This window comes from Nerophis lumbriciformis, linkage group LG09 (genome assembly GCF_033978685.3).
Source record: "Nerophis lumbriciformis linkage group LG09, RoL_Nlum_v2.1, whole genome shotgun sequence".
Lineage (NCBI taxonomy): Eukaryota > Metazoa > Chordata > Actinopteri > Syngnathiformes > Syngnathidae > Nerophis > Nerophis lumbriciformis.
The window spans coordinates 9,161,675-9,187,541 of NC_084556.2; the positions used below are offsets into that span (position 1 = coordinate 9,161,675).

At 40.5% G+C, this 25,867-nt stretch overlaps 2 protein-coding genes across 3 annotated transcripts in view; one reads left to right on the top strand and one right to left on the bottom strand.

Moving 5' to 3' along the window:
• The first annotated feature begins 109 nt into the window (after positions 1-109).
• On the top strand, positions 110-13,408 carry cnot8 (CCR4-NOT transcription complex, subunit 8). Of its 2 annotated transcripts, XR_009815440.2 has the most exons (8): positions 110-248; positions 1,077-1,299; positions 1,380-1,573; positions 3,973-4,134; positions 4,208-4,352; positions 12,645-12,755; positions 12,834-13,017; positions 13,102-13,408. XR_009815440.2 is itself a non-coding variant. In XM_061962689.2 (7 exons), exons 2-7 carry the CDS (start codon positions 1,183-1,185, stop codon positions 12,960-12,962), a joined length of 858 nt encoding a protein of 285 aa, XP_061818673.1. In that variant the 5' UTR covers positions 111-248; positions 1,077-1,182; the 3' UTR covers positions 12,963-13,408. The 2 variants fall into 2 exon arrangements, 1 of the variants encoding a protein (XP_061818673.1); XM_061962689.2 differs by having other exon boundaries at positions 111-248; positions 12,834-13,408.
• Positions 13,409-13,511: 103 nt separating this feature from the next.
• gemin5 (gem (nuclear organelle) associated protein 5) overlaps positions 13,512-25,867 on the bottom strand; it is a 37,763-nt gene continuing 25,407 nt past the window's right edge. Inside the window, exons 24-27 of the mRNA XM_061962682.2 lie at positions 16,862-17,134; positions 16,327-16,790; positions 13,734-13,818; positions 13,512-13,676 (exon numbers count right to left, since the gene is read on the bottom strand). Of these exons, the coding sequence (XP_061818666.2) occupies positions 13,512-13,676; positions 13,734-13,818; positions 16,327-16,790; positions 16,862-17,134 (987 nt within the window). The remainder of the gene's footprint in view (positions 13,677-13,733; positions 13,819-16,326; positions 16,791-16,861; positions 17,135-25,867) is intronic.

The window sequence follows — 25,867 nt, forward strand, 5'->3', positions numbered from 1 at the left end:
CACCTGTTTTGGTTTTTTTATTTTAAAAAAACGCAGCGAGACGTTATTTCCTTGAACATGTGTTTCCTTTCCCTGCTCTCTGGTGTCAACGCTGCGGTTACACGACAGGACACCAGGGGGCAGTGTCTGCGTTAACGGCTGCCACACATGCACAAAGAAGGAAGCAAAGACATAGCAACCGAAACCACGAAGAAGTCCGGCGCGGCAGTGGCCACTCGCTCGGCTGGTTACGTCGAGGAAATTCTCTGGTAAAGCAATTTAATTAGTTTTGTTTTCAACAGACACATTAACTCCCCTTGGTTGTGGCAGCTTGTTTACGCGCTGGCGCTTACACGTAAGCGCCGTTTAATGGCAGTATAAGGTCCGCACCACCGCTAGCGCCATGATGCAGGTAGCTAAAAGCGGTTAGCCGTTGACGCTTAAAACACTCGGCGAGGTGTCAGCGACGTTATCTAACAAAAAAAGTTAAAACATATTTTAAGTCGTTCCAGTACTGGAATACTTAATTTGTTTGTGTAGTTATTAGTGGTTTCGATCATGGCCACACACGTTAGCTTGTTTTAAATTGTAAACAACACAGACCTTACCCATCGTGCAACGTAAAGTAATGACTAATTCTAGATCAAATTCTGTAGGGCAGCACGGTGGTACAGTGGTTAGTGCGTGTGCCTCGCAATACGAAGGTCCTGAGTTCTGTGTGGAGTTTGCATGTTCTCTCAATGACTGCGTGGGTACTCCGGCTTCCTCCCGCTTCCAAATGGAGATAGGTTGATTGGCAACACTAAATTGTCCCTAGTGTGTGAATGTTGTCTGTCTATCTGTGTTGGCCCTGTGATGAGGTGGCGACTTGTCCAGGGTGTACGCCGCCTTCCGTCCGAATGCAGCTAAGATAGGCTCCAGCACCCCCGTCACCCCGAAAGGGACAAGCGGTAAAAAAATGGATGGATCAAAATCTACTTTTCTGTGAATTGAGATGTTTTGTTTAAAGATCTATGTTATTCAAAGCTCACCCTCAAAGTGTGACCATGATGTTTACACAATTGCTTTATATCATTGCATGTGTTTTCCCCTCTCAGGTAGTATTCGTATTTCCACATCCCACCACCCTACCTCCGTTCTTAACGCCCTACCCCGGAGCGCCGCAGAGTTGTCGGGGTTCTCAAACTCTCGCCACCTGCCAACATGCCAGCCGCAATTACTGACGCCAGTCAGATAATCTGCGAGGTGTGGGCCAGCAACGTGGAAGAGGAAATGAGGAAAATCCGTCAGATAATTCAAAGCTACAACTACATCGCCATGGTACGACCGACAGGAGACTATGGACGCTGGATAGATGGATGCAGATATGGTAAACGCGGGAAAATGCTCTGTCTTTCCAGGACACAGAATTCCCCGGAGTGGTCGTGCGTCCTATCGGCGAGTTCCGCAGCACGGTGGACTACCAGTACCAGCTGCTGCGGTGTAACGTGGACCTCTTAAAGATCATCCAGCTGGGGCTCACGTTCATGAACGAGGACGGCGACTACCCGCCTGGCACGACGACGTGGCAGTTCAACTTTAAGTTTAACCTCACGTAAGTACGACGCTTGCTGTTTGTCATTCTGTGGGTAAACAAGGACATTTGTTAACCACTGTGCAATCTAAAGATTGACTATACACTTTTAGGATCCAAAAGGTAATAAAAGTGTCATAAGTCAGCAATACATTAATTAGTTTTTACTTTCAATGCCTGAAATCTTTTAACAATTTATGATTTATTTATTAGTTTTTATGTTTTTGTTGTATGGCCTTTTGTCAAAAATATTTCAGAAAATAAGTTGCAGAGTTTTGGTGAATTATACAGCCTTAGGTCAATAATTCATGACATTTTTGATACAGTGCACAAGACATTTTTGAGATTACATTTACCGTGCCCATTGAGCTAGAATGAGAGAAAGCAGGCAGGACTCGGTTGAGTTTATTGTGTGTACATACGGTAAGTATTTTTTATAAGTGTGTATATATATTATATATGTAAACATATAAAATGGCCATGATCATTTTCATTGCATTCAGTTTAATGGAAGTTTTACGCTTATCAAAGCTTAGTGTGTACATAAGTTTTTGATGTGTGTATATATATTATATATGTAAACATATGAACTGCCCATGATCATTTTCTTTGTATTCAGTTTAATGGCATTTTTATGCTTATCAAAGCTCGGGCAATTTTGCCCATTGTTTTTGGCCCTAATCTGGTAAAGGAGTGCAAAAACGGCAAAACAATATTTTCTTGTTTTTTTAATCGATAAGACAAAATTCAATCGGTTTTCATGGAAAAGCATAGTACCGTATTTTCCGCACTATAAGGCGCACCGGATTATTAGCCGCACCTTCTATGAATTATATATTTCATAATTTTGTCCACCAATAAGCCGCCCCGGACTATAAGCCGCGCCTACGCTGCGCTAAAGTGAATGTCAAAAAAACGCTGCGCTAAAGTGAATGTCAAAAAAACAGTCAGATAGTTCAGTCAAACTTTAATAATATATTGAAAACCAGCGTTCTAACAACTCTGTCCCAAAATGTACGCAAATGTGCAATCACAAACATAGTAAAATTCAAAATGGTGTAGAGCAATAGTAACATAATGTTGCTCGAACGTTAATGTCACAACACACAAAATAAACATAGCGCTCACCTTCTGAAGTTATTCTTCATTCGTAAATCCTTCGAATTCTTCGTCTTCGGTGTCCGAATTGAAAAGTTGCGCAAGCGTGGTATCCAAAATGGCCGGTTCCGTCTCGTAGAAGTCATCGGGAGTCAGTGTCGCTGTTGTTCTGTGAATCCTGCCTTCCGGAAAGCTCGGACCACAGTTGTGACCGAAATATCTGCCCAGGCATTTACGATCCACTGGCAAATGTTGGCGTATGTCGTCCGAGGCTGTCTGCCCGTCTTAGTGAAGGTGTGTTCGCCTTCGGAGCTGTGTGAAAAAAGCCACCCGGCCTCTTCGCGTAAACTTCCCTTAACCACTCGCTCATCTTTTCTTCATCCATCCATCCCTTCGAGTTAGCTTTTATGATGACGCCGGCTGGAAAGGTCTCTTTTGGCAAGGTCTTCCTTTTGAATATCACCATGGGAGGAAGTTTCTGGCCATTAGCATGGCAAGCTAGAACCACAGTGAAGGACGACTTCTCATTCCCTGTGGTGCGAATATTCACCGTACGTGCTCCCGTTCCACAGTGCGGTTCAGTTGCTGTGAAATACGGTAGTAATCCGTGTGCGGATGGAGAGATTGCGTCTTTTTATGAACCGGATCGCTTAGTAGGAGCCATTTTGTGGTCTTTACAGATGTAAACAGGAAATGAAACGTACAGTGATATCCGCGCGTTTTTTCTTCTTCTTCCGGGGGCGGGTAGAAGAAGAAGCGCTTCCTGTTCTATGGGGGCGGGTGCTTTCCTTGGCGGTTGCTTGCGTAGAAGAAGAAGCGCTTCCTGTTCTACCGGGAAAAAAGATGGCGGCTGTTTACCGAAGTTGCGAGATCGAAACTTTATGAAAATTAATCGTAATAAAGCGCACCGGGTTATAAGGCGCACTGTCAGCTTTTGAGAAAAATTGTGGTTTTTAGGTGCGCCTTATAGTGCGGAAAATACGGTAATATTCAAGGATTACAGTCTATTAAAAGTCAATGGGGCCGAAAGAGTTTTTAAGAGTAAGTGTGTGTCCTATTCTAACAATGTTGCAATAAAAAACACAATGTAATTGAATTTAAAAAAAAACTTGTGAAAATCTTCCTGGTAAAACTAACCCTCAGAATGAACAATTTTATCACATAGGGAACACGTGAAATACCTGTTTTGGGCCCTTGGGCTGCACAAGGGTTAACTGACATTTTCATATTTCTACCGCAATACATTCAGACATCCAGTGAGAGTAGATGGGCCTGAATTAAAATGACAGAATAAAAACATGTCTTGTTATGAACACTTCCAGAGAAGACATGTACTCACAAGACTCCATAGACCTGCTGCAGAACTCGGGCCTTCAGTTCAAGAAACACGAAGAGGAAGGCATCGAGACGCTGTACTTCGCCGAGCTACTCATGACGTCGGGCCTGGTGCTGTGCGAGAACGTCAAGTGGCTTTCCTTCCACAGGTCATCTTAGTGCCGTCACTCAGAATAATGGCGAAAGCGCTTTACTCACAACCTGTGACTGTGTGTCCTGCAGCGGGTACGACTTTGGCTACCTGGTCAAGTTGCTGACGGACGCCCGGCTCCCAGAGGAAGAACACGACTTCTTTCAGATCCTCAACCTCTTCTTCCCCGCCATCTATGATGTCAAGTATTTAATGAAGAGCTGCAAGAACCTCAAGGTAAGAACACAACTGTTATTTCCATCATATACAGTACACTCATCAAATGAATACGTTTTTATAGCAATATTACATAACATTATTTATTTATAATCATGTTATGCCACATATTGTATTTATGGCATACATTACAGGTGAAACTCAAAATGTGAATATTGTGCAAAAGTTCAGATATGTTAGGAATTTAAATGTGAAACTAATATGTGATATGGCAAAGTAAGATTAGGTCAATCCTTTATTTCTTATAAATGTATAAAATTTATATAATATAAATTTGCTTAAAGTTTTAGAAAGTCCCACATTTTCTGAGGTTTTCACTAGCTGTAAGCCAAAATCAAAAGTATATCAAAATGAAGCTTACAATGTCTGTAGTTACGTTATGAGCATTTTTCATATTCGTTTCACCTTGTAAATCTAATTGCTGTAATAAACAAACCTTTACACTATACTACATTTTTTTGCGTTTTACCTGTATGTGGATTAATGGATGTATACTTCATTTATCCCGCAATGGAGAAATTATGTGGTTACAATGCAGATACAAAACGTTTACAAAAAATAAGGTAAACCCATGAAAACGAGGGATTTATCAGAGGACATAAAAATACATCAAAAGAGCACAGAGCTGATGCAACTATCTGCCACTTATGTATGTATGTCCATCCATCCATTTATGTATTAGGGTTGGGAGAGTTTATGAAAAAGAACCGTTCAGTTTACCTGACACAGTTGGAAGTGTGTGTGTGGATTGTCGGGAATTAACAATATGACAATTTCGTATAACCGTTATTGTCATCAAAATGATAACGGTTATCATTATTATCACAGTATTGTTGAATGTGCGCATAAAGTACTTTTACACACTGAAATTGTTTAACCAGGTTTTATTAATAAAAATAATGTAATAAAATAGATTGACACAAAATATAATTTCATTGGCAGAATAAATATTGTTCAGGCTTCTTTTAAAAGCCATTATTTGATTGTTTAAATATATGTATCTTCTTTCTTTTGATTTGTAAAGATTTTAGTGTGTTACTTTAATGATAAATAAACAAGTTTTGGGCGCATCACTTCTGGTTTATGTGACGTCCGCATTCCCTCGACTATAGATTAATCACAGTGTTGGCATTTAAGATGGCTAATGAGCTGGTTTGCTTCTCTAGTAAATTAGCAGTATCACCGCTGCTATAAAAGTTGTAAATGACATTATTGAAGCATTGGATTGCAAAAAATATTGTGCAGCTCTATTTATTGACCTGTCAAAAGCATTTGATACGGTCCACCATATCATTCTGACAGATAGAATGTACAGGATTGGTCTCAGCATGCTGTAAAGTGGATTTATAATTACCTGTACAATAGAACACATTGCGTCCAATTTGCTGGATCCTCTTCGTCTTTCCTCCCTGTAATAAATGGTGTAGCGCAGGGTTCCATATTGGGTCAGTTGTTTTCCATTTATGTAAATAAACTCTGTGATAATGTTTCGGATGCTGCTTGTAATTTTTATGCAGATGACTTGGCCATATGTTGTTCATCCCCCGCTGTTGTGTTAACCTTTCAGCTCCTGCAGTCAGCTTTTGATATTGTGCAATCCCAGCTGACTCAGCTGAGACTAGTGCTAAATGCACAAACATTTTAAGGTGGTGTTATTTTCAAATGGTAAACAAATATCATTAAGCACCCCAAAAATAATAACTCCTCATGAGGTTGAATTTGAAATGGTCACAACATTTAAGTACTTGGGAATTGTCATTGATGAGAACTTGTCTTTTAAATCTCTCATTGAAAAAGAGAGGTTAGGAATCGCTTGATTCTGACCACTTGTATGTCTTTAGGAGACTTGCTTTTTATGAATGCACCTGACTCTTATTTGAACAAACTGGATACTATATATAACTGTGCTTTACGTTTTATTACTGGTTGTGGCAATCATGTCCATTATTGCACTTTATACGCAAAGGCAAATTGTCCATCTTTCTCAGTACACAGATTTTCTCGATTGTTGTTTATATTTATAAATCACTTCTTGGTCTGGTTACCTCTTGTTGGTGTGCTTTAATGTATGTCTACAGCTTAAGGTCGCAGGACATACTTCGAATGTTTTTTCCTAGAGCTAACACAAATCTTGGAAAAAAAAAAAGCTTTTAGATATGCTGCTTCGTGGTCATGGAATAACTTACGGAAGGCTCTGAGGTTACCCGAGCTGATCACTTTTGGGGAATTTCAGGCCATTTTAAGGGATCGAGAAATTTTCTATTGGGCATTGTACTTGTTTTTACTGAAACATTATATACATTGTTTTTATGTCAATATATGTAAGTACATTTTTTTATTGTGTGTGTGACTGCTGCTGCTTCTGTTGTTTTTATATGTATTTTTGTAACTTTTTTTTGCTGCCCTCTTGGCCAGGTCACTCTTGGAAAAGAGATTTTAATCTTAATGAGTTTTTTACCTGGTTAAATAAAGGATATATAACCGTCGGGAGTTGTACCGCGGTTTATCATTATACTGTTTATGGTTACATCTGTAGTTATTGGATCATCACAATCCCCTCCACCACCACTTTTCCAACATAAGGTGACAGGACTAATGTTGACAATAGTAATCATAATTTACTCTACATGTAGAGTTTGGTGTTTGTTTGTTATGCCAATGGTCCTTTCATGGTGTACACAAATGTTGGAATTTGAATTAGGGCCCTAAAGAGGTAGCTGTGCCTGTGAATGTCTAATATGACAGACACACTACTACTACAGGGAATAATAGACAATTCAATGAAGTGATAAACATATAATCCCACAATATCCTGTGTGTGGATAAAGAGATACAGCCAACAAATCAATTAACTAGTGCCTGTTATTGCTAGTACTGTAACATTTGTTGCATGACAACAGATTGCCAATATACTTGTGGTGGTGGGGGCATGGCCAGGGCTTGTAATCCAGCCATCCATTTTCTACCGCTTGTTCCTTTCGGGGGCACGGGGGGGTGCTGTAACCTATCCTAGCTTCATTCGGGCCAAAGGCAGGGTACACCCTGGACAAGTCACCACTATTCGCAGAATGCTTGTACCGGTAATACAAAATAAAAACTTAATTTAAAGGGGAACCACACTTTTTTTGGAATGTTGCCTGTCAATCACAAATCCTTATGTAAGACAATAACACATGTTTTTCTCATTTTTATGCATTCTAACTCTTAAATAAATGCGAGCAAAAGTCCGCTTACAATGGAGCATATTAGAGTGTCTCCATTCCTGCCTTTAAAGCACTCTAAAAACCTCTACATTTTCATTTTATATGCACGCAAATATATATATATAATGTAGTAACAGGCATTCATATTAACTAAGTTAACCAAGTGATACTTTTTAAATTATTCACACTGTAAACCTGTGATTAATCATAGGTTATTTGCTTCCATAAATAACATTTGCTGAAGAAAATACCATAGGGTACAAATGCAATTTAGTAGTCAGAATGCTGTACAGAAACACTTTTTAAATGTTTTACTGAACTGCAAGTCATTGATTTGCTCTAAACTTGGTGAAAATAAGTACAGTAAGAATTAAGTGCAGATTTGGAAAGTCTTTGCAGTTTGCAATAATCTTGCAAACAAGGTACAGTTGCTAATTGATAATATAGTAAACACACCCATAAACAACTTAACAGTGCACCGTTTACTCTTCTTTAGTTTAAACAAACAAGGCTGTTTACCTTTTTCAGATGACAATGCTGATCTCTTTTTTTTTGGTACAGTTCAACCCCAGCCCTTGATTACTTACAGATGTCCAACGTTCTCTAGGAAGCAAAATAAATTCACAGTTAGTCTGTAGTTGCAAGTTGATGCTCTTGTTTGTGTAGTACAGTTGGTTTATCCTTGCTGTAATTGTGCCTCTTTAAAAGTACAACAGATCAGCTGCAGTGATATGAATGACATCCTTTTGGAGGACTTGGACTTCACAGGTGTTAATGTCCTACATGTCTTAATGTGTGTTTAGCAAAGGCACATATTTAACTTAACTGTGCTACTTTTGTTGAGAACATTGACTCAGTAAACTTTGCCAGCGTTGCGTTCGATGCTTCTTGTTGATGTAGCTAACATGTAGCTATCGGCGCGAGCAAAGCACCAGCTGACCGGCAGCAGCAGTCACTGCTCGCTGACAACTGTGACTGCTGCTTGCTTTCACCTCAGTCTGCAAGACACAAAAAGTCTCCTATATCCCCAGGAAAAGTCACTAGATTTTTCGCTGGCAGTCGTTTACAAGAGGATTGGCAATACTGTCCAGCACGTGTTTTGTTTTATGATGGTATTTAAAACCTGATGTGCGCCGATGACAAAATTGTTTGTCGCTGCAATACCAACTAGTTAGCTTAGTTTTATCCAAAGTTCTGTTTTGATGCAAAATAAGCCGCCTCTCTCTTAACATTCATATTTGATAACACAATAATTTAATATTAATCACATGTGTTAACGTAGGCAGCACGGTAGAACAGGGGTTAGTGCATGTGTACAATACGAAGGTCCTGAGTTCAATCCCGGGCTCAGGATCTTTCTGTGTGGAGTTTGCATGTTCTCCCCGTGACTGCGTGGGCTTCCTCCCACCTCCAAAGACATGCACCTGGGGATAGGTTGATTGGCAACACTAAATTGGCCCTAGTGTGTGAATATTGTCTGTCTATCTGTGTTGGCCCTGCGATGAGGTGGCGACTTGTCCAGGGTGTACCCCGCCTACCGCCCGAATGCAGCTTAGAAAGGCTCCAGCACCCCCCGTGACTCTGAAAGGGACAAGCGGTAGAAAATGGATGGATGTACATGCGTTAACGTTGACAGCACTAATATGTAATATTTACGTACTTTGCTCATTTTGGGTATACGGCGAGCATTAGTTTCACAGACGGATCACAATGTCCACTTTTCCCTTCAACAGCATCACTGACTACTGCTCACTGCAAACTTTGAGAGCCAACAAACATACTAAAACATTAAGTACTGTACAATGTCTGCTGTCATTAGGATGTTGATTGTTACAATATTCCCAATTAGATGAAGAATGACTCATAATCCTCGCGAAGAGTTAATAAAGAATGGGTGCAAACCAGCATCTTTCGTGTGTCTTTCTCGCCGTCTCCGGGTCTAAGTTGGCTGGGAAAGTGTACCAACTTCTTAGTTTATGTCCACATCATTTTACTATCAAGGTGGAGCATTATTTATGATCTTGAATTTACATTCACAAGCTCAGAGGGAATAAGCGGTAGAAAATGGATGGATGGATTGATGGAAGCTCAGAGGCGAGAAAGCAACTCAGCAGCTGAGAATGTCAAAACAGCAGCATAAGGAAGTTGAATTCCTCTGATCAATGCACAGCTAAATGTAGGTCCTTAATGTTGGCGCTTAAATTAATATTGCTAATACTTGGTTAATATTTAGGTCATGACATGTTAATGGAGTATTGTTGCCGCTTTTTGGATGTGTATTTATTGGGTTTTATGGTTGTAATAAATGCAACAGACGCAATGATGTCATGGCTCCATTGTAAGCTGACTTTTATTTTTACGAGTTAGAATGAATAAAAAAACATGTTCTTGTCTCTAAAATCTCCAATGTGATAAAACCATGAGATCCCTTTAACACTTAATTTAGGCATAAACATAATATATAAAACGTTTTTGCTTAAAAAAATCTCCAATGTGATAAAACCATGACATTTGAAGCACGATGTAGAATACCAGGGTTTCCCCGAGATTGGGTGGGGGCGTGGTCACCATTATCCATCCATCCATTTCCTACCGCTTATTCCCTTCGGGGTCGCTGGAGCCTATCTCAGCTACAATCGGGCGGAAGGCGGTGTACACCCTGGACAAGTCGCTACCTCATCGCAGGGCCAACACAGATAGACAACATTCACACACTAGGGCCAATTTAGTGTTGCCAATCAACTTATCCCCAGGTGCATGTCTTTGGAGGTCACCATTATGTCGTTGCATAATTTGCTAAAATATTTTCTTTAAAAAAGGCTCAGAAAATGTATACATACATTCAAAAACAAATCTATTATTTAGTAAGAAAATATATTTTTATATATCGTTTTGCTCTATTTAATTGTTGCTGCTTAATGGCTACCCCTGTGGTAAATTTTAAATGTGCTTTATAAATAAAGTTGATTTGATTTGATAATGTACAATGTACTTTGTTGAAAATTTTTTAAGTTTGTGTGATTTTTTTTGTTTATTAAAAACGACTAGCAACAAATCTAGCATCTTTTTCTGGTGTTATCATAGACTGTACTCATGTTTAGAGACAGTACTACTGTCTCTCGATGTCAGCAATGAAAGAGGCAAGCTGCAGCGAGCATGACGTCACATTTGCTTCGCGCTGCTGCTCCAGTTGGATTTTCTCTCCTTGAAAGCCGTCACTGTCCTCTTAATATTTGCACACTTTGTAGTTTGCTGTCCGCAGGTATACCTGGTTATATTAAAAGTTACGTCCACATCGCTGACTCGGCCCCAGACAAGGTTTCAGCAGCAAAGTTTTCAGTGGTCAAAGTATTTTTTGGGTGCATCATTAGTCAATAGTGCAAACAGAATAGGTTATATAAATCCATTCATACTGTAATGGTGGTAATAATGTGTGGTTTTGATTGGATTTTTCTCATGATCCCAAACACACCGTCTGTGCCTGAAAGTGGATTGGTGGAGAATGAGGAAGTGTTAGTGTGTGTCCGGGTAAGCACGGAGAAGAAAGTGTGTGTGAATGGGAGGTAAAACTTGCTGGAATTAGGCGGATTGTTATAATAAATATAGCAAAAAAAAAAAAAGGTTTAAAAATAGTCAAGACTTTATGTGACTTCTTTTGGAGACGACAGTACATTGCATATCTTTAACTTGGTTTCATGTAAAAAAAATACTTTACTTTCACGCTGCAGCGGCTATGGCGGTGCGCCACATTCAGTTACATTAAGGGGAAATCTATAAGTAGTATGACTCAATTAATATACAATCATGTCTTAATTATTTGACTCCACAGTACAAACATGTGTTTTTTGATAATTTTACTAAATGTATCATATGGGGATGTAACGGTATTGAAGGTACTGTGGTAATGCGGTTTCAAAATCATCACAATGCTGTGACATTTGAAACCAAAACTTAGCGAGTGTAGATTTTTTTCTGGTGCTTTTGTATTGGCGGGTTTAAAAATAAAAATCTCCCATAATCCTTTGCGCAACGTGGGGACGTGAAACCCAGTAAAGAGGAGAAAATGAGGAAGAGAGAAGTGTGATCGGGAGAGATGAGGAATTGTTTTTTATGGACATATCCTGAACATTTCTTCAAAGTCCACACATAACTTTTTGAGTTATGTTGCTAAAAAACGGACACACCCTGGCAAAAACATAACCTCTTTGGCGGAGGTTTACGTACTAAAGCGCTACCTTCGTCTTGAGCGTTTCCAGGGCGACACACCGCCGAGGGAAAGCGTCCGGTTGGAGCGCGGACTCTGCACACCGCGGGGAATTTGAAAAGCCATTTGATAAACCATCTCCCAGAAAAAATATTTGAAGCCAGTGAAGTTGACAATCAATTTTTGAGGTATTTACATTATTAAAAGTTCAATTGTCAGATATTTGGAGGAAACAGTGGATGTGTCCGTACCCCGCCTTCCGCCCGAATGCAGCTGGGATAGGCTCCAGCACCCCCGCGACTCCCAGAAGGGACGAAGTGGATGTTTCCACACAATTTTTTGCAGTTAAAAAAACATGTTTGTAATAATAAATATGATTAGAATATTAGAGCTTTGTATTTGTGTTCATCCTAAACATTCCTTCCACTTATTTTTTACACACTATGGCATTTTTTAGGGGGGTAGCAATTTAACAATATCTCACCATGGCCTTAATATCGTGATATCGTACTGTAAGATTTTGATAGTTACATCCTTTTTATACAAATTTTGCAGTATTTAACACTTTTTTTTTTAACCATTTCACACGTGATACTTTAGGGGAAAAAAGACATAATGGGTATTATGAAACAAATACAATTATTTCCCTCCAATTATAAAATAAATGTATTATAATAAATGTGAATTATTGCTGACATGATGAGCAGCTTTTACTTTGGAAAACATGAATCCGCTTTACTGTACCTCCTCAGAAACGGTACATTTTCACCCGCCATTTGAAGTGTGACGTTTATTAGAGCAGAGTTTACCGTTTGCGGAAATATGAAAAAGGTGATTTTTTTTTTTTAATTAAAAGGTCTAAACAAAAAGTGTGTTTGCACTCAGGGTGGATTACAGGAAGTAGCGGACCAGTTGGAACTGAAAAGGATCGGAAGGCAGCATCAGGCGGGTTCCGATTCGCTGCTCACGGGGATGGCGTTCTTCAGGATGAAGGAGGTGACGCAACTCGCTGCACTATGCCCTTCCACCAGCAGGAGGCCTCTAAAACCGAAATCCTTTTCTTCCCCTGTACAGCTTTTCTTTGAGGACAACATCGACGACGCAAAGTATTGTGGGAGATTGTACGGCCTGGGCTCCGGCTCCAGCCAACCTCAGAACGGCATCTCCAGCTCGGGTCAGGAAGAGACCAACAACAAGCACTGACAGCCGCACTTGTTTTTAGAATCATCTTCGTCACGCCACCAACCCGTCTATTCAGGTCTTCACTCTTCCCGGGATCACATTTCTTTTAGAAGGCTTTTACCGAGTAAATAACCCTTTTAAAATGTTTTTGTTGTAGCAGCGTGGGACCAGCGCCTGGTTTTTCCTCACCAGCCGCACTCTTTCACTTCTTTTTCATAAGTGAGAAATAAGGGCCTGTAAATTTAAAAAAAGTATAATTTTTGATGAAAAATAAAAATGTTTAGCGTTTCTCCACAGCCCTTCTGCGTGAAAAAAGGTAACAGCGAGCATGCGTCCTTGCGGACAAACTATCGTTGTCCTTGAAAAAACTTGTTCCACCGTCAGCTTCACAATATTTCCGTTTTGTTTTTACGTTCTTTATTGTTTCAAAACTGTTGTATATTAAATTGTTTTGTATTTTCAATGTACACTTGCATCTTTTTCATACAGAAGCAAAGTCGGACACTTTTTCTTCCACTGCACAGGTAATTAAAATGAAAAGTTTTGTTTTTTTCCCCATAAACAAAAAACTTAGCTGAGGAATCGCTCAGAAGCCTTTCGCAGTGCCGGGCTGGTTGCGTATTTTCGCAGCAGGTTTTTAGCGTCTTGCTGCAGAGACTCGGGGACACAAGGAGACATCTGGCTGAGGTGGAGAAGCACCAGGCAGCACTCGGTGACATCTGGACGAGGAAATGACTAGAAAACGGAGACAACATTACAACCTGATTGGTTAATACAGACTAGGTCAGTTACCTTGATGGTATCAGGAATGGCGGCGAGCTGCGTTTGATGCGTGGCCATCTTTACTGTCAAGGAGAGAAAAGTGTCCTCTTGAGGCCTATAGGAGACAAAAGGACATAAGACAATGTTTAACTAAATAATACAGGGGTGTCCAAAATGTGGCATTCAGCTACTTTTTTTTTTTTATTGGAAGCGGCACATTCGAAAAATACTATTTAAAAAAAGAAAAGAGCAAACAGGTCAAATGTAAGGAGAAAAAGTTGCCATTCAGTCATTTCTTTCTCTAAAGCTGTAATTCATCCAAACATTTTTAATCAAAATGTTATGAAGTAACCTATTCAAAGTTCCAATTACCGTATTTTTCGGAGTATAAGTCGCACCTGCCGAAAATGCATAATAAAGAAGGAAAAAAATCATATAAATCGCACTGGAGCCTGGCCAAACTATGAAAAAAACTGCGACTTATAGTCTGAAAAATACGGTACTTCACATTAAAAATGAAATATTTTTGGGGAAAGTATTGCATATTTTGTGTGTTTGCCACATAGTTCTTTGGAAAAAATAGGGCATTAAAAAAACCTTATAGTGTATAATCGATTTGAAGTTGATCTAGAACAGGGGTGTCTAACTCATCGCGGCATGGCGTAGTGGGTAGAGCAACCGTGCCAGAAACCTGAGGGTTGCAGGTTCGCTCCCCGCCTCTTACCATCCAAAAATCGCTGCCATTGTGTCCTTGGGCGGGACACTTCACCCTTTGCCCCCGGTGCCACTCACACCGGTGAATTGTATGATGAATGATAGGTGGTGGTCGGAGGGGCCGTTGGCGCAAATTGCAGCCACGCTTCCGTCAGTCTACCCCAGGGCAGCTGTGGCTATGAAAGTAGCTTACCACCACCAGGTGTGAATGATTGATGGGTTCTACATGTAAAGCGACTTTGGGTACTTAGAAAAGCGCTATATAAATCCCAGTTATTATTATTATTATTTTAGCTCAGGAGGAAAATCTGTGCACACGCGGGCCGGACTATTACAAATCATGGCATTAAAACAAAAAAATAAAGACAACTTCAGATTGTTTTTTTTGTCTTACTTTGGGCAAAAATAGAACTTACAATAAAAATATATATTTTTTAAAGTACTGGCAGCGGTAAAGTTTAGATCCATGAAGGAAAGAAGAAAGTGAAGGTTTATAACTGAATAAATTTACATATGCATAAAAATGTGTTTTTGTGTTATTTTTTTTATGAATTAAGTAACGTTTGACAACCTTTTTCCAAAACAATATAGAATGTGAGATATAACAGGATAATGCATACGTTTATCATTTGTTTTCAAAACGGTTACAAAAAAGTGGGACCCTATTTTTATGACTTGGAGTCCCTGGGACTATTGGTGCGTGCAAAACAGCAGCAGGCGGCTGTGGCCTGCGGGCCGGTTCGAAGACTAATCAATTATCCCGGGGGCCATAGATAATTCATTCCTGGTCCGGATCTGGCCCACGGGCCTTGACTTTGACACCTAGGCTCTAGAGACTTCAGCATTAAGAAAAAAAAATGTACCACTTATTGTTAACACTTGAGACCAGGACCCCTTTTTTTTCTTTTACTACTAAGACTAACCGTTTATTCTAGCACTTTAACTAACTTTGTATGTTTAAATCTAAAAAAAAATATCATGTTTTTCATTGCTAGGCATTAAATTGTAAGTAGGCTAAATGTTTATTGTAGCATTTTTGCTAATGTAGGTTTAAACCTAAAAAAAAAAAAAAAAAGATTTTATTACGCACTAAAATTACAAGTATGCTTACTGTTCAGTTTAACATTTTAGCAAAATTTGTAGATTTGAACTTAAAAGAAAATATATAAAACTTGTTTTGACACTTGTGACCCGGGGCCTTTTTGGATCCCCAATATTTTTAGTTGAGTTTCTTTCTCTAAAACTAATTAATTGAAATTAAGGTTTTTGTTGATGTAATTATTGACCCATTTAAAGCACAAATTACTTCACATCAAATGTTCTACTCTGAAAATGTTTTTGGGAAAATACTGGGTTTTGACAAAAAGGGCATAAAACCAAAAAACCTATGGAATAAAAAGAAAAAAATATAATTGACAGATATTTAATTGATCTAGAGACTTGAAGGTATGACTTATTTTAAATTTGTTTTTATGAATAGGGCTTATTTTGATCCTTAACAATATAAGTGGGATTTTTTTTTAGACTATCATAGCTCAAAAATAATAATGAATTATAATTAACAATGTGAATTACTGACCTATTTAAGGCTCCAAATACATTAAATATTCCACTTACAAAATTTTTGGGAGAAAAATATTGCTTATATTATGTTTTTGCCATAAATAAATAAAATTAACGTAATATCGACAGCTAAACCTGAAATTGAGCAAGAGATTTAAGAGTTGAATACATTTAAAAAATAAAATAACATGACTTATTTAAAAACATTTTATGACTGAGACCCTTTTGGGAGCCTTAAAGGTCAAACTAAATCTATAAAGTAAATTTCAGATATCAAAATGGCGCCCGCATGCTTTGATTTTTCAGTGGAAAAAGTTAGGCCACCCATGCCATTATAAGATCTTACTGTTGATGGCGCTCTGGTTCATCCCCGCTGCTGCGACTGTGCTGCATCACCATGGCGCTCAGACGCCGCTGGATCTCACCGACCGACCTCTGCTCAGCCTGATAGGCGGCGAAGGTGTCGGACAGAAGCGACGCCGCGTCGAAGCCCAGCCAACTGTCGCCGTTGGCGAGTCCTTCGCTGTCTGGGCGCTGCCACCAGCACTGGTACAGACGGTGGTACCCCACCCACGCCTGCAGGCTGTCGGCGGCCTCCCGGGCGTCCTCGGACTTTAGAGGGTTTGTCTTCAAGGCGCCGACGTCTCCGCCGGGGATGAGAATCCTGCAGATTTCGGCGAACACGCAGAAGTCGGTGGCCTCTCTGAAGCACGACGCCGCCTGCCAGAGCTCCGTCATCAGCTGGTCGCCGTCACCCAGCAACCAGCTGATGACGCCACACGCCACCTGGAGGGACGACGACAGCAGCACCTGAAAGGGGACAACATTACTTCTTCCTCCCAATGAAGTCTGCATCATTACCATTATTATTAAGTTTGCACCTGCGTGAGAGGAAGGCTGGCGGTGACCCTTGGACTTTCCACGCTCTTCAGTTCCTGCAGGAGTTCCGCAAGGCACCCGCCCCCCTCTGACTCCACCTTAAATACGCCAAAATGCTCCGACCAAATGTCTTGTGCCCGCTCAAGGATGCGGATGTTGCCAGACGGCGACGCCGCCGCCCATTCGTGACCCGAAACGGTTGACGCGGGGACGACGCCCGACTGTGTCAGAGCGGCGGACATCAGCTCGGTGATGCTGAGGTGAAGTCTGTGAACCTGCGGAATGAAATGATTTGTGACAATACACTTTTTTATAAATAAAGTTGATTTGATTTGATTTGCTCACTTACATGGTACTTCTGCTAAAAACATTACCTTCACTTGTGGCCAAAATATTAGGCACACCTGATGCCGAATAATAATCTCCTCAATACTAATAATTTTTTTTTTTTTTATTTTATTTTTTTTTTTTGTGTCCTGTCCAGCTTCTCAGGCAAATCATATAGTTGATGTAGATGCCCATGTCGGCTGTTCAGATTTACTTTACAAAAGAGAAGTGTAGGATACTTCTCTTGTTGCCTTATTTGTATTTGACTTTATTAAATGTATTTATATTATCATTTAGTGCAGCCGGGCCGGAGCAGGAGAGGATAGAAAGAGAAAAAAAAAGAAGACAGAGGGGGAAATTGTGGGGACAAGAGGGGGATTAGACAGAGAGACAAAAACAACAACAACAACAACAATAGAGCAACATCAGCAAATATGACATGTACAAATATGATGGTAAAAGTAATAGCAAATAAGCAGTTAGCGAAAAATAAAAAATAATACAGAAATGACAATGAGCATTATTACACTACAAATGGATCAATACAAATACCAATAGAAATAGCGCTATTGATAATGAACAATACCAATAATTTACCTTTATTATCAACAATACAGTTGTTTAAATGCAACAATACATATACGTAATGATAACTTGAGATACGAAAGAATGCAGAAAAATGGAGGGGGAGAAAGAGAAGCAACCTACATTAACCTTGTAGATTGTTATAGTCACAATAGGTTAAGCTTTGTCAGTGTGCCATGTGTTACACCCAGTTTACCCTAGGGCAACAACGTTAATATATGTTTGATGAAACGTGATTATGTGCATGAGTGTAAGTATGCATATGTACTTGTATATGTACAGAATGTGTATATGTGTTTGTACAATGAATGTATATGTACAGAATGTGTATATGTGTTTGTACAGTGAATGTATATGTACAGTATGTGTATGTGTATGTTTGTATATTGAATGTGCGTGTGGATGTACGAACATTAGGTAGGTAAATATGTACTGTATTTGTGTATGTATGTGGGAGCATATGTACGTATGTGAATTTGCATGTACAATACATTCGACTCCCAGAGTGCGTGGGAGCCAGAGCACGGCCCCATCACCCCCGAGAGCCCAACCCACAAACAGGAGGCGTGGTGCCCAGGGAACCAGGGACCACCGCCCCCACGCAGCCAAGCCGGGCCAGCGACAGGAACCCCAGAGCCCGACCCACCGTACCGCCCACAAGGGCCAGCAGCAGGCCGCAGACAGACGCACCCGGCAGAGGACAGGGCACGGGAAAAGCAGGGGACAGCCAGACCCCAAGCCAGCGAGAGACCACACCCCACACGGGCAGAAAGGCGAGACGCCCCGCCCGAGGGACCCAGAGACTCCCCGCAACCGGACGGGAAGACCGCCCCCGCCCTACCGGCAACCGGGCCCCCACGAGCCCACCCCCCCTACCCCCGGAGAGCGCGGCGAGGCCAGCCCCCGGCCACCCCACCCAAACCGGCCGCCGCAGGACCACCTCAATACTAATGTTGTGTCGTTCGCGAACGATTCGTTCGAACGAACGAACGAATCTTTTGAGTGAACGTACTGAACCGAATCACTTCATGAACTGATTCGTTCCTTTCTCAGTTCAGTTGAGCTCCACTGCGACCATGCCGGTATGAGTGGAACTGGCGCATTCTGTGACTCACTGAACCCTCGACGTCGGCAAACGACGCAGCCAGCTACTCGTCATGGGGGCGGGGGGAGGGACTGAGCGAACGATTCGTTCACCGCGGATTAACGACATGAATCACTCAGTGAACGACAACGCGCTCGCTCTCTGCTCTGCTTGCCCCAATGGCGCGAGTGATTCTCCTCCCGTCGCGGGGATATGTTTCCTGCCATTGGCATCCGTTCTCCATTCATTCTCCAAGCTAACGGCTAATGTTGACTCAAGCCACATGAAAACAAACACACACATTATCTCAACACATAAAGTTATGAGAGTAGAGGAGACAGAAAGAAAGTCAGTGCAGGGCAAGGCTGAGCAGCAGCGACGCGAGGGGGCGGGGCGGGGGGTAAAGTGTAGGGCAGGCTGTTTGAGAAGATTTAAAATAAAAATAATAATTAAAGCTGCAAGCAGCGTTGGTCGGGCCCGCGTATTTGGCAGGTGCTAGTCCTAAGTGTCCCAATACTTTTGTCTACTTTTAGTCCGAATTGTCCCAATACTTTTGTCTAGTGTAGCTACCTTGTCAGCATTGTGTGGGCATGTTGGTGCTTCCTGCTTTTAAGCAGCCATCTTACAAAAACAGCAGTGCAGCAGCATCAGCGCAGCGGGTCTTTGAAGAGTCATAAAATCAAAACCGGAGCAGTTATAAAAAAAAGCGCTTCTGTTGTAATCACAAGGGTTCAATCTCTCTCGTGTGTTAGTTTGAAGGCGAAACGACAAACGCGCTCAGAGGAGTTCGTTTTTGAAGGAAGGTGACCGGTTTTTACAAAAAATGTGTTTTGAAGGGGGAATAGCAAACTTCCTGTTGATTTTTGCTGGGGGTTGTCAATTTATGAAATGTAGGTCTAAGTGAGACCTACATAGAGGTTTTTGTTTCATGTCTCTCCGACCTTCCCAGTGTGAGTTACAGGCAGTTTTGTAATTTTTTTTCTTCCGAGGAGCAGTTTTTTCTCAGTTGTATTCAAAAATTGCTGTAGAGCGCAATTTTTGAATTTGGGGTTAGGTTTTTTCATTAGATCACAGTTTTTGCCAGTCCTGATGTGTGTGTTCAGTTCGGTGAGTTTTGAAGCATGTTAAGGGGGTCAAATTGCAGCTCAAAGAGGCAAAAGTGACTGTTTTTAGTACTTTTTTGTCTTGAAGGGGGAATAGCCAACTTCCTGTTTATTTTTGCCCGAGGAAATTAATTAATAAAAAGTAGGTCTAAGTGAGACCTACATAGAGGTTTTTGTTCCATGTCTTTACGACATTTGTACTGGGAGTTAGAGGTAGTTTTTGTTTTAGGGGGCGCTAGAGAGCAATTTTGAGTTTAGGGGTTTGATTTCTTTACCAAAGAGTTTTGTTCGCGTTTATTGATGTGTGCGTCAAATTTGGTGAGTTTTGAAGCATGTTAAGGGGGTCAAAGTAGTGCGCAAAGCTGCGGAATAATAATAATAATAATAATAATAAAGAAAGAATAAAACCTTAGAAATTCAATAGGTCCTTATGTCCCATTGCATAAGGACTCCCTGTGGGAGTCCTTTTGCAATGGGCCATTGCGGGCCCTAACTAATGTATGTACATATACATGGGCTATTATTTATCTTGATTTTTATATTATTTAAGCTATTTATTTTCTTTTTTATTGCATATTTAAGTTGATATTTCCATTTTTATATTTTTAAATGTAAGCTACAGAAATGTTAGTTTTAATGTTGGCTTTTCTGGCACTTGGTTTAATATTTGTTTTGATTTATTTAGGGTAGCCTATTTATTTTCTTTTTGTTTGCACATTTAAGTTAATATTTTCTTTGTTATATTTTTTAAACGTAGGCTACAGAACATTTAGTTTTTATGTTGGCATTTCTGGCTCTTAATTTATTTGTTTTATTTTGAAGGTATTTCTTTTCTTTTTGTTTGCATATTTAAGTTAACATTTTCTTTGCTACAGAACATTTAGTTTTTATGTTGGCATTTGTTAAGGGTTTCTTAATTAGGGCCCGCATGGCCCATTGCATAAGGACTCCCAAAGGGAGTCCTTATGCAATGGGACATAAGGACCTATTGAATTTCTAAGTTTTTTATTATTATTCTTCCGCAACTTTGCGCTGTAATTTGACCCCCTTAACATACTTCAAAACTCACCAAATTTTACACACACATCAGTAATATACGGCAAAACTTTTTATCAAAAAACCAAACCTCAAAACTCAAAATTGCGCTCTAGCGCCCCCTACAAAAAAAAAGCTAGACTGCCTGTAACTCCCACTAGGAAGGTCAGAGAGACATGAAACAAAAACCTTTATGTAGGTGTGACTTAGACCTAGATTTCATAATAGTATATTCTTGGGCAAAAATCAACAGGAAGTTGGCAATTCCCCCTTCAAGACAAAAAAGTACGAAAAACAGTAACTTTTGCCTCTTTGAGCTGTATTTTTACCCCCTTAACATGCTTCAAAACTCACCAAACTGAACACACACATCAGGACTGGCAAACATTGCGATCTAAAAAAAAAACCTAACCCCAAATCTCAAAATTGCGCTCAACTGCAATTTTTTAATAAAACACAAAACAAACTGCTCCTCGGAAGAAAAAAATTACAAAACTGCCTGTAACTCTCCCTGGGAAGGTCGGAGAGACATGAAACAAAAACCTCTATGTAGGTCTCACTTAGACCTACATTTCATAAATTGACAACTCCCAGCAAAAATCAACAGGAAGTTTGCTATTCCCCCTTCAAAACAAATTTTTTGTAAAAACCGGTCACCTTCCTTCAAAAACTATCTCCTCTGAGCGCGTTTGTCGTTTCGGCTTCAAACTAACACAGGAGAGAGATTAAACCCTTGTGTATAAAATAACAGAACAGCGTTTTAATACCTGCACCGGTTTTTATTTTATGACCCTTCAAAGACCCGCTGCGCTGATGCTGCTGCGCTGCTGTTTTTTTAAGATGGCTGCTTAAAAGCAGGAAGCACCAACGTGCCCACACAATGCAGACAAGGTAGGTACACTAGACAAAAGTCTTGGGACACTTCAGACTAAAAGTAGACAAAAGTATTGGGACACTTAGGACTAGCACCTGCCAAATACGCGGGCCCGACCAACGCTGCTTTCAGCTTTAATTTAATATTTGTTTTTGCACTAAACAAACGAGGCCTATTTATTTAACTGCTGATTGCAAGCATTTTAGTAGGCTATAACTATTTTTTTTTATTTCCCACTTTTATTTATTTCTTATTTTCATTTCAGTGCAATAAAACTTATTTAACAACAGGACTCGCGAACCTACTGACACAGAGAACTGACTGTGTCGCGGAGGAGGACGTCACATTGAGGCTCTCGTTCAGTCACTGTGCGTGTCGTTCATTGGGTGCTGAGGGCTTGTGTCGTTCGCGTACTGACACACACCGAGATCTGCCGCTGGGGAAGCTGTTACTGACTGACTCGTGATTCGCCGACCTGCCCACAGAACTGCTGCTGCAGAAGTGATTTGGTGAAATTTTTTTTTGAACAAATCAATTTAAGGAACTGATTCTAGTGATTCAGTACAGTCAAAAGAACTGCCGATCCCATCACTACTCAATACCCCCTAAAAAACGGATGAACTATAAAGACAATATAACATACAGCCATAAACGTGGATGCATATGCAAAAGTGCAATATATTTACCGTATTTTCCGGACCATAGGGCGCACTGCCGATGAATGGTCTATTTTTGGTCTTTTTTCCATATATAAGGCGGATAATAGGGCGCATTAAAGGACTCATATTATTATTAGAGATGTCCGATGTTATCGGCCGATAAATGCTTTAAAATGTAATATCGGAAATTATTGGTGTCGGTTTCAAAAAGTACAATTAATGACTTTTGCAGTACATATCCAGTAAAACACGGACGTAGGGCATACTTGCCAACCCTCCCGATTTTCCCGGGAGACTCCCGAATTTCAGTGCCCCTCCCGAAAATCTCCCGTGGCAACCATTCTCCGGACAACAATATTGGGGGCGTGCCTTAAAGGCACTGCCTTTAGCGTCCTATACAACCTGTCGTCACGTCCGCTTTTCCTCCATACAAACAGCGTGTATATGCGGCTTTTACACACAAATAAGTGAATGCCATGCATACTTGATCAACAGCCATACAGGTCACACTGAGGGTGGCCGTATAAACAACTTTAACACTGTTACAAATATGCACCACACTGTGAACCCACACCAAACAAGAATGACAAACACATTTCGGGAGCACATCCGCACCGTAACACAACATAAACGCAACAGAACAAATACCCAGAACCCCTTGCAGCACTAACTCTTCCGGGACGCTACAATATACACCCCCCGCTACCACCAAACCCTGCCCCTCCCCTCCCCCATCTCCCGAATTCGGAGGTCTTAAGGTTGGCAAGTATGCTCTAGTATACTCTGGACTGAAGCTGTGTGCCTTCATTAGGGCCCGCAATGGCCCATTGCAAAAGGACTCCCGAAGGGAGTCCTTATGCAATGGGACATAAGGACCTATTGTTATTCGTTCGTTTTATTCTTTATTATTCTTCCGCCGCCTCTTCGAGCACTAATTTGACCCACTTAACATGCTTCAAAACTCACTATATTTGACCCACACATCAGGACCTGCGAAAATTGTCTTTTAATAAAAAAACCAAACTGCAAAAATCAAAATTGCGCTCTAACGCCCCCTAGGAAAAAAATAAACTAGACTGCCTGTAACTCCCACTAGGAAGGTCGGAAATACATGAAACAAAATCCTCTATGTAGGTCTGACTTAGACCTAGTTCTCATAATTGTATGTCTTCGGGCTAAAATCAACAGGAAGTTGGCAATTCCCCCTTCAAGACAAAAAAGTACTAAAAACAGTCACTTTTGCCTCTTTGAGCTGTAATTTGACCCCCTTAACATGCTTCAAAACTCACCGAACTTAACACACACATCAGGACTGGCTAAAACTGTGATCTAATGAAAAAACCTAACCCCAAATCTAAAACTTGTGCTCTACAGCACTTTTTTAATAAAACGCACAAAAAACTGCTCCTCGGATGAAAAAAATTACAAAACTGCCTGTAATTCCCACTGGGAAGGTCGGAGAGACATGAAACAAAAACCTCTATGTAGGTCTCACTTAGACCTACATTTCATAAATTGACAACCCCTAGCAAAAATCAACAGGAAGTTTTCTATTCCCTCTTCAAAACAACATTTTTGTTAAAACCGGTCACCTTCCTTCAAAATCTATCTCCTCTGAGCGCGTTTGTCGTTTCGCCTTCAAACTAACACAGGTGAGAGATAAAACCCTTGTGATTAAAAGTATAGATGGGATTTTTAATACCTGCTCCGGTTTTGATTTTATGACCCTTCAAAGACCCGCTGCACTGATGCTGCTGCGCTGCTGTTTTTTTAAGATGGCTGCTCAAAAGCAGGAAGCACCAACATGCCCACACAATGCAGACAAGGTAGGTACACTAGACAAAAGTCTTGGGACACTTCAGACTAAAAGTAGACAAAAGTATTGGGACACTTAGGACTAGCACCTGCCAAATATGCGGGCCCGACCAATGCTGCTTGCAGCTTTAATTGTTTTTGCAGTTGTTTTGAGGCATGTTTAAACACATAAAAAATAATGCACTTTGTGAACGTCAAAGTATAGTATTTCCCATAGTTGTAGTGGGTATTAGGATTATCTCAGGGAGAGCATGTCCCAAATTCCAAGCTGCTGTTTTGAGGCATGTTAAAAAAAAAAAAACGCACTTTGTGACTTCAATAATAAATATGGCAGTGCCATGTTGGCACTTTTTTCCATAACTGGAATTGCAGTTGTTCTCTTATTTTGGAAAACATTGTTTTTGATTGATTGATTGAAACTTGTATTAGTAGATTGCAGAGTACAGTACATATTCCGTACAATTGACCACTAAATGGTAACACCCGAATACATTTTTCAACTTGCTTAAGTCGGGGTCCACGTTAATCAATTCATGGTAAAGTTGCATTGTTTAATACATCCAGCGGGGCATCACAACAAAATTAGGCATAATAATGTGTTAATTCCACGACTGTATATATCGGTATCGGTTGATATCGGAATCAGTAAAAAAGCTATTATCGGACATATCTAATTATTATTGTTTTTTTCTAAATGTAAAACACTTCCTTGTGGTCTACATAACATGTAATTGTGGTTCTTTGGTCAAAATGTTGCATAGATTATGTTTTACAGATCATCTTCAAGCCATTTTCTGACAGTCGCTTCAGGATGCGCCGTTTTGTGAGCGGTCTTATTTACGTGGCTCACCTTCGACAGCGTCTTCTCCCCGTCATCTTTGTTGTAGCGGTGTAGCGTGCAAGGACGGGAGTGGAAGAAGTGTCAAAATATGGAGCTAACCGTTTTAATGACATCCAGACTTTACTTCAATCAATAACGGAGCAGCATCTCTTCATCCGGAAACAACTACACAGGAAATGTGTCCCGTGAAAAACCGTCCGTTAGGAACTCTAATAACTTAAGTTCCTTAGGTGAATAATGTAAACTCACTACACCGGTATGTTTTTGCGCTTTCATGGCGAGTTTCCTGACAGATATAAGTAAGAACTTTACACTACTATATATTAGAAATGGCAACAGCGGAGGATGAATGTCCCATAATAAAGAAGATAGAGAAAAAGGAGAAGCTTATCGACTACGGGGTCAGCACAGACTACACTGGCAGATGCGCGCACATTTTCAGGATTTATGCAGATAATTTTTTCCCCTCTGGATTTTTAAAGTATTTCTGAGATCCCAAATACAGATCAGCAGGTACCAAAAGGTAAGAAAAGCTGGTTTTGCATAATATTGCGAAACAAAACGCCAGATAATATGTCTGCTAATAGGTGTCATTTTGAGGTCCTTATACACACACCATAATAATACTCGCATGTCTGACTACAGTAGACATAACGCGCCGACAATCCATCAAGCAGTGCGGCTT

Excerpts from the sequence above, each read along its gene's own strand:
- cnot8 (XM_061962689.2), top strand. The coding sequence starts at position 1,183 with ATGCCAGCCGCAATTACTGACGCCAGTCAGATAATCTGCGAGGTGTGG. Across the intron at positions 1,300-1,379 it reads GCTACAACTACATCGCCATG|GACACAGAATTCCCCGGAGT; the intron begins GTACGACCGACA and ends CTGTCTTTCCAG. Across the intron at positions 4,353-12,644 it reads AGAGCTGCAAGAACCTCAAG|GGTGGATTACAGGAAGTAGC; the intron begins GTAAGAACACAA and ends GTTTGCACTCAG.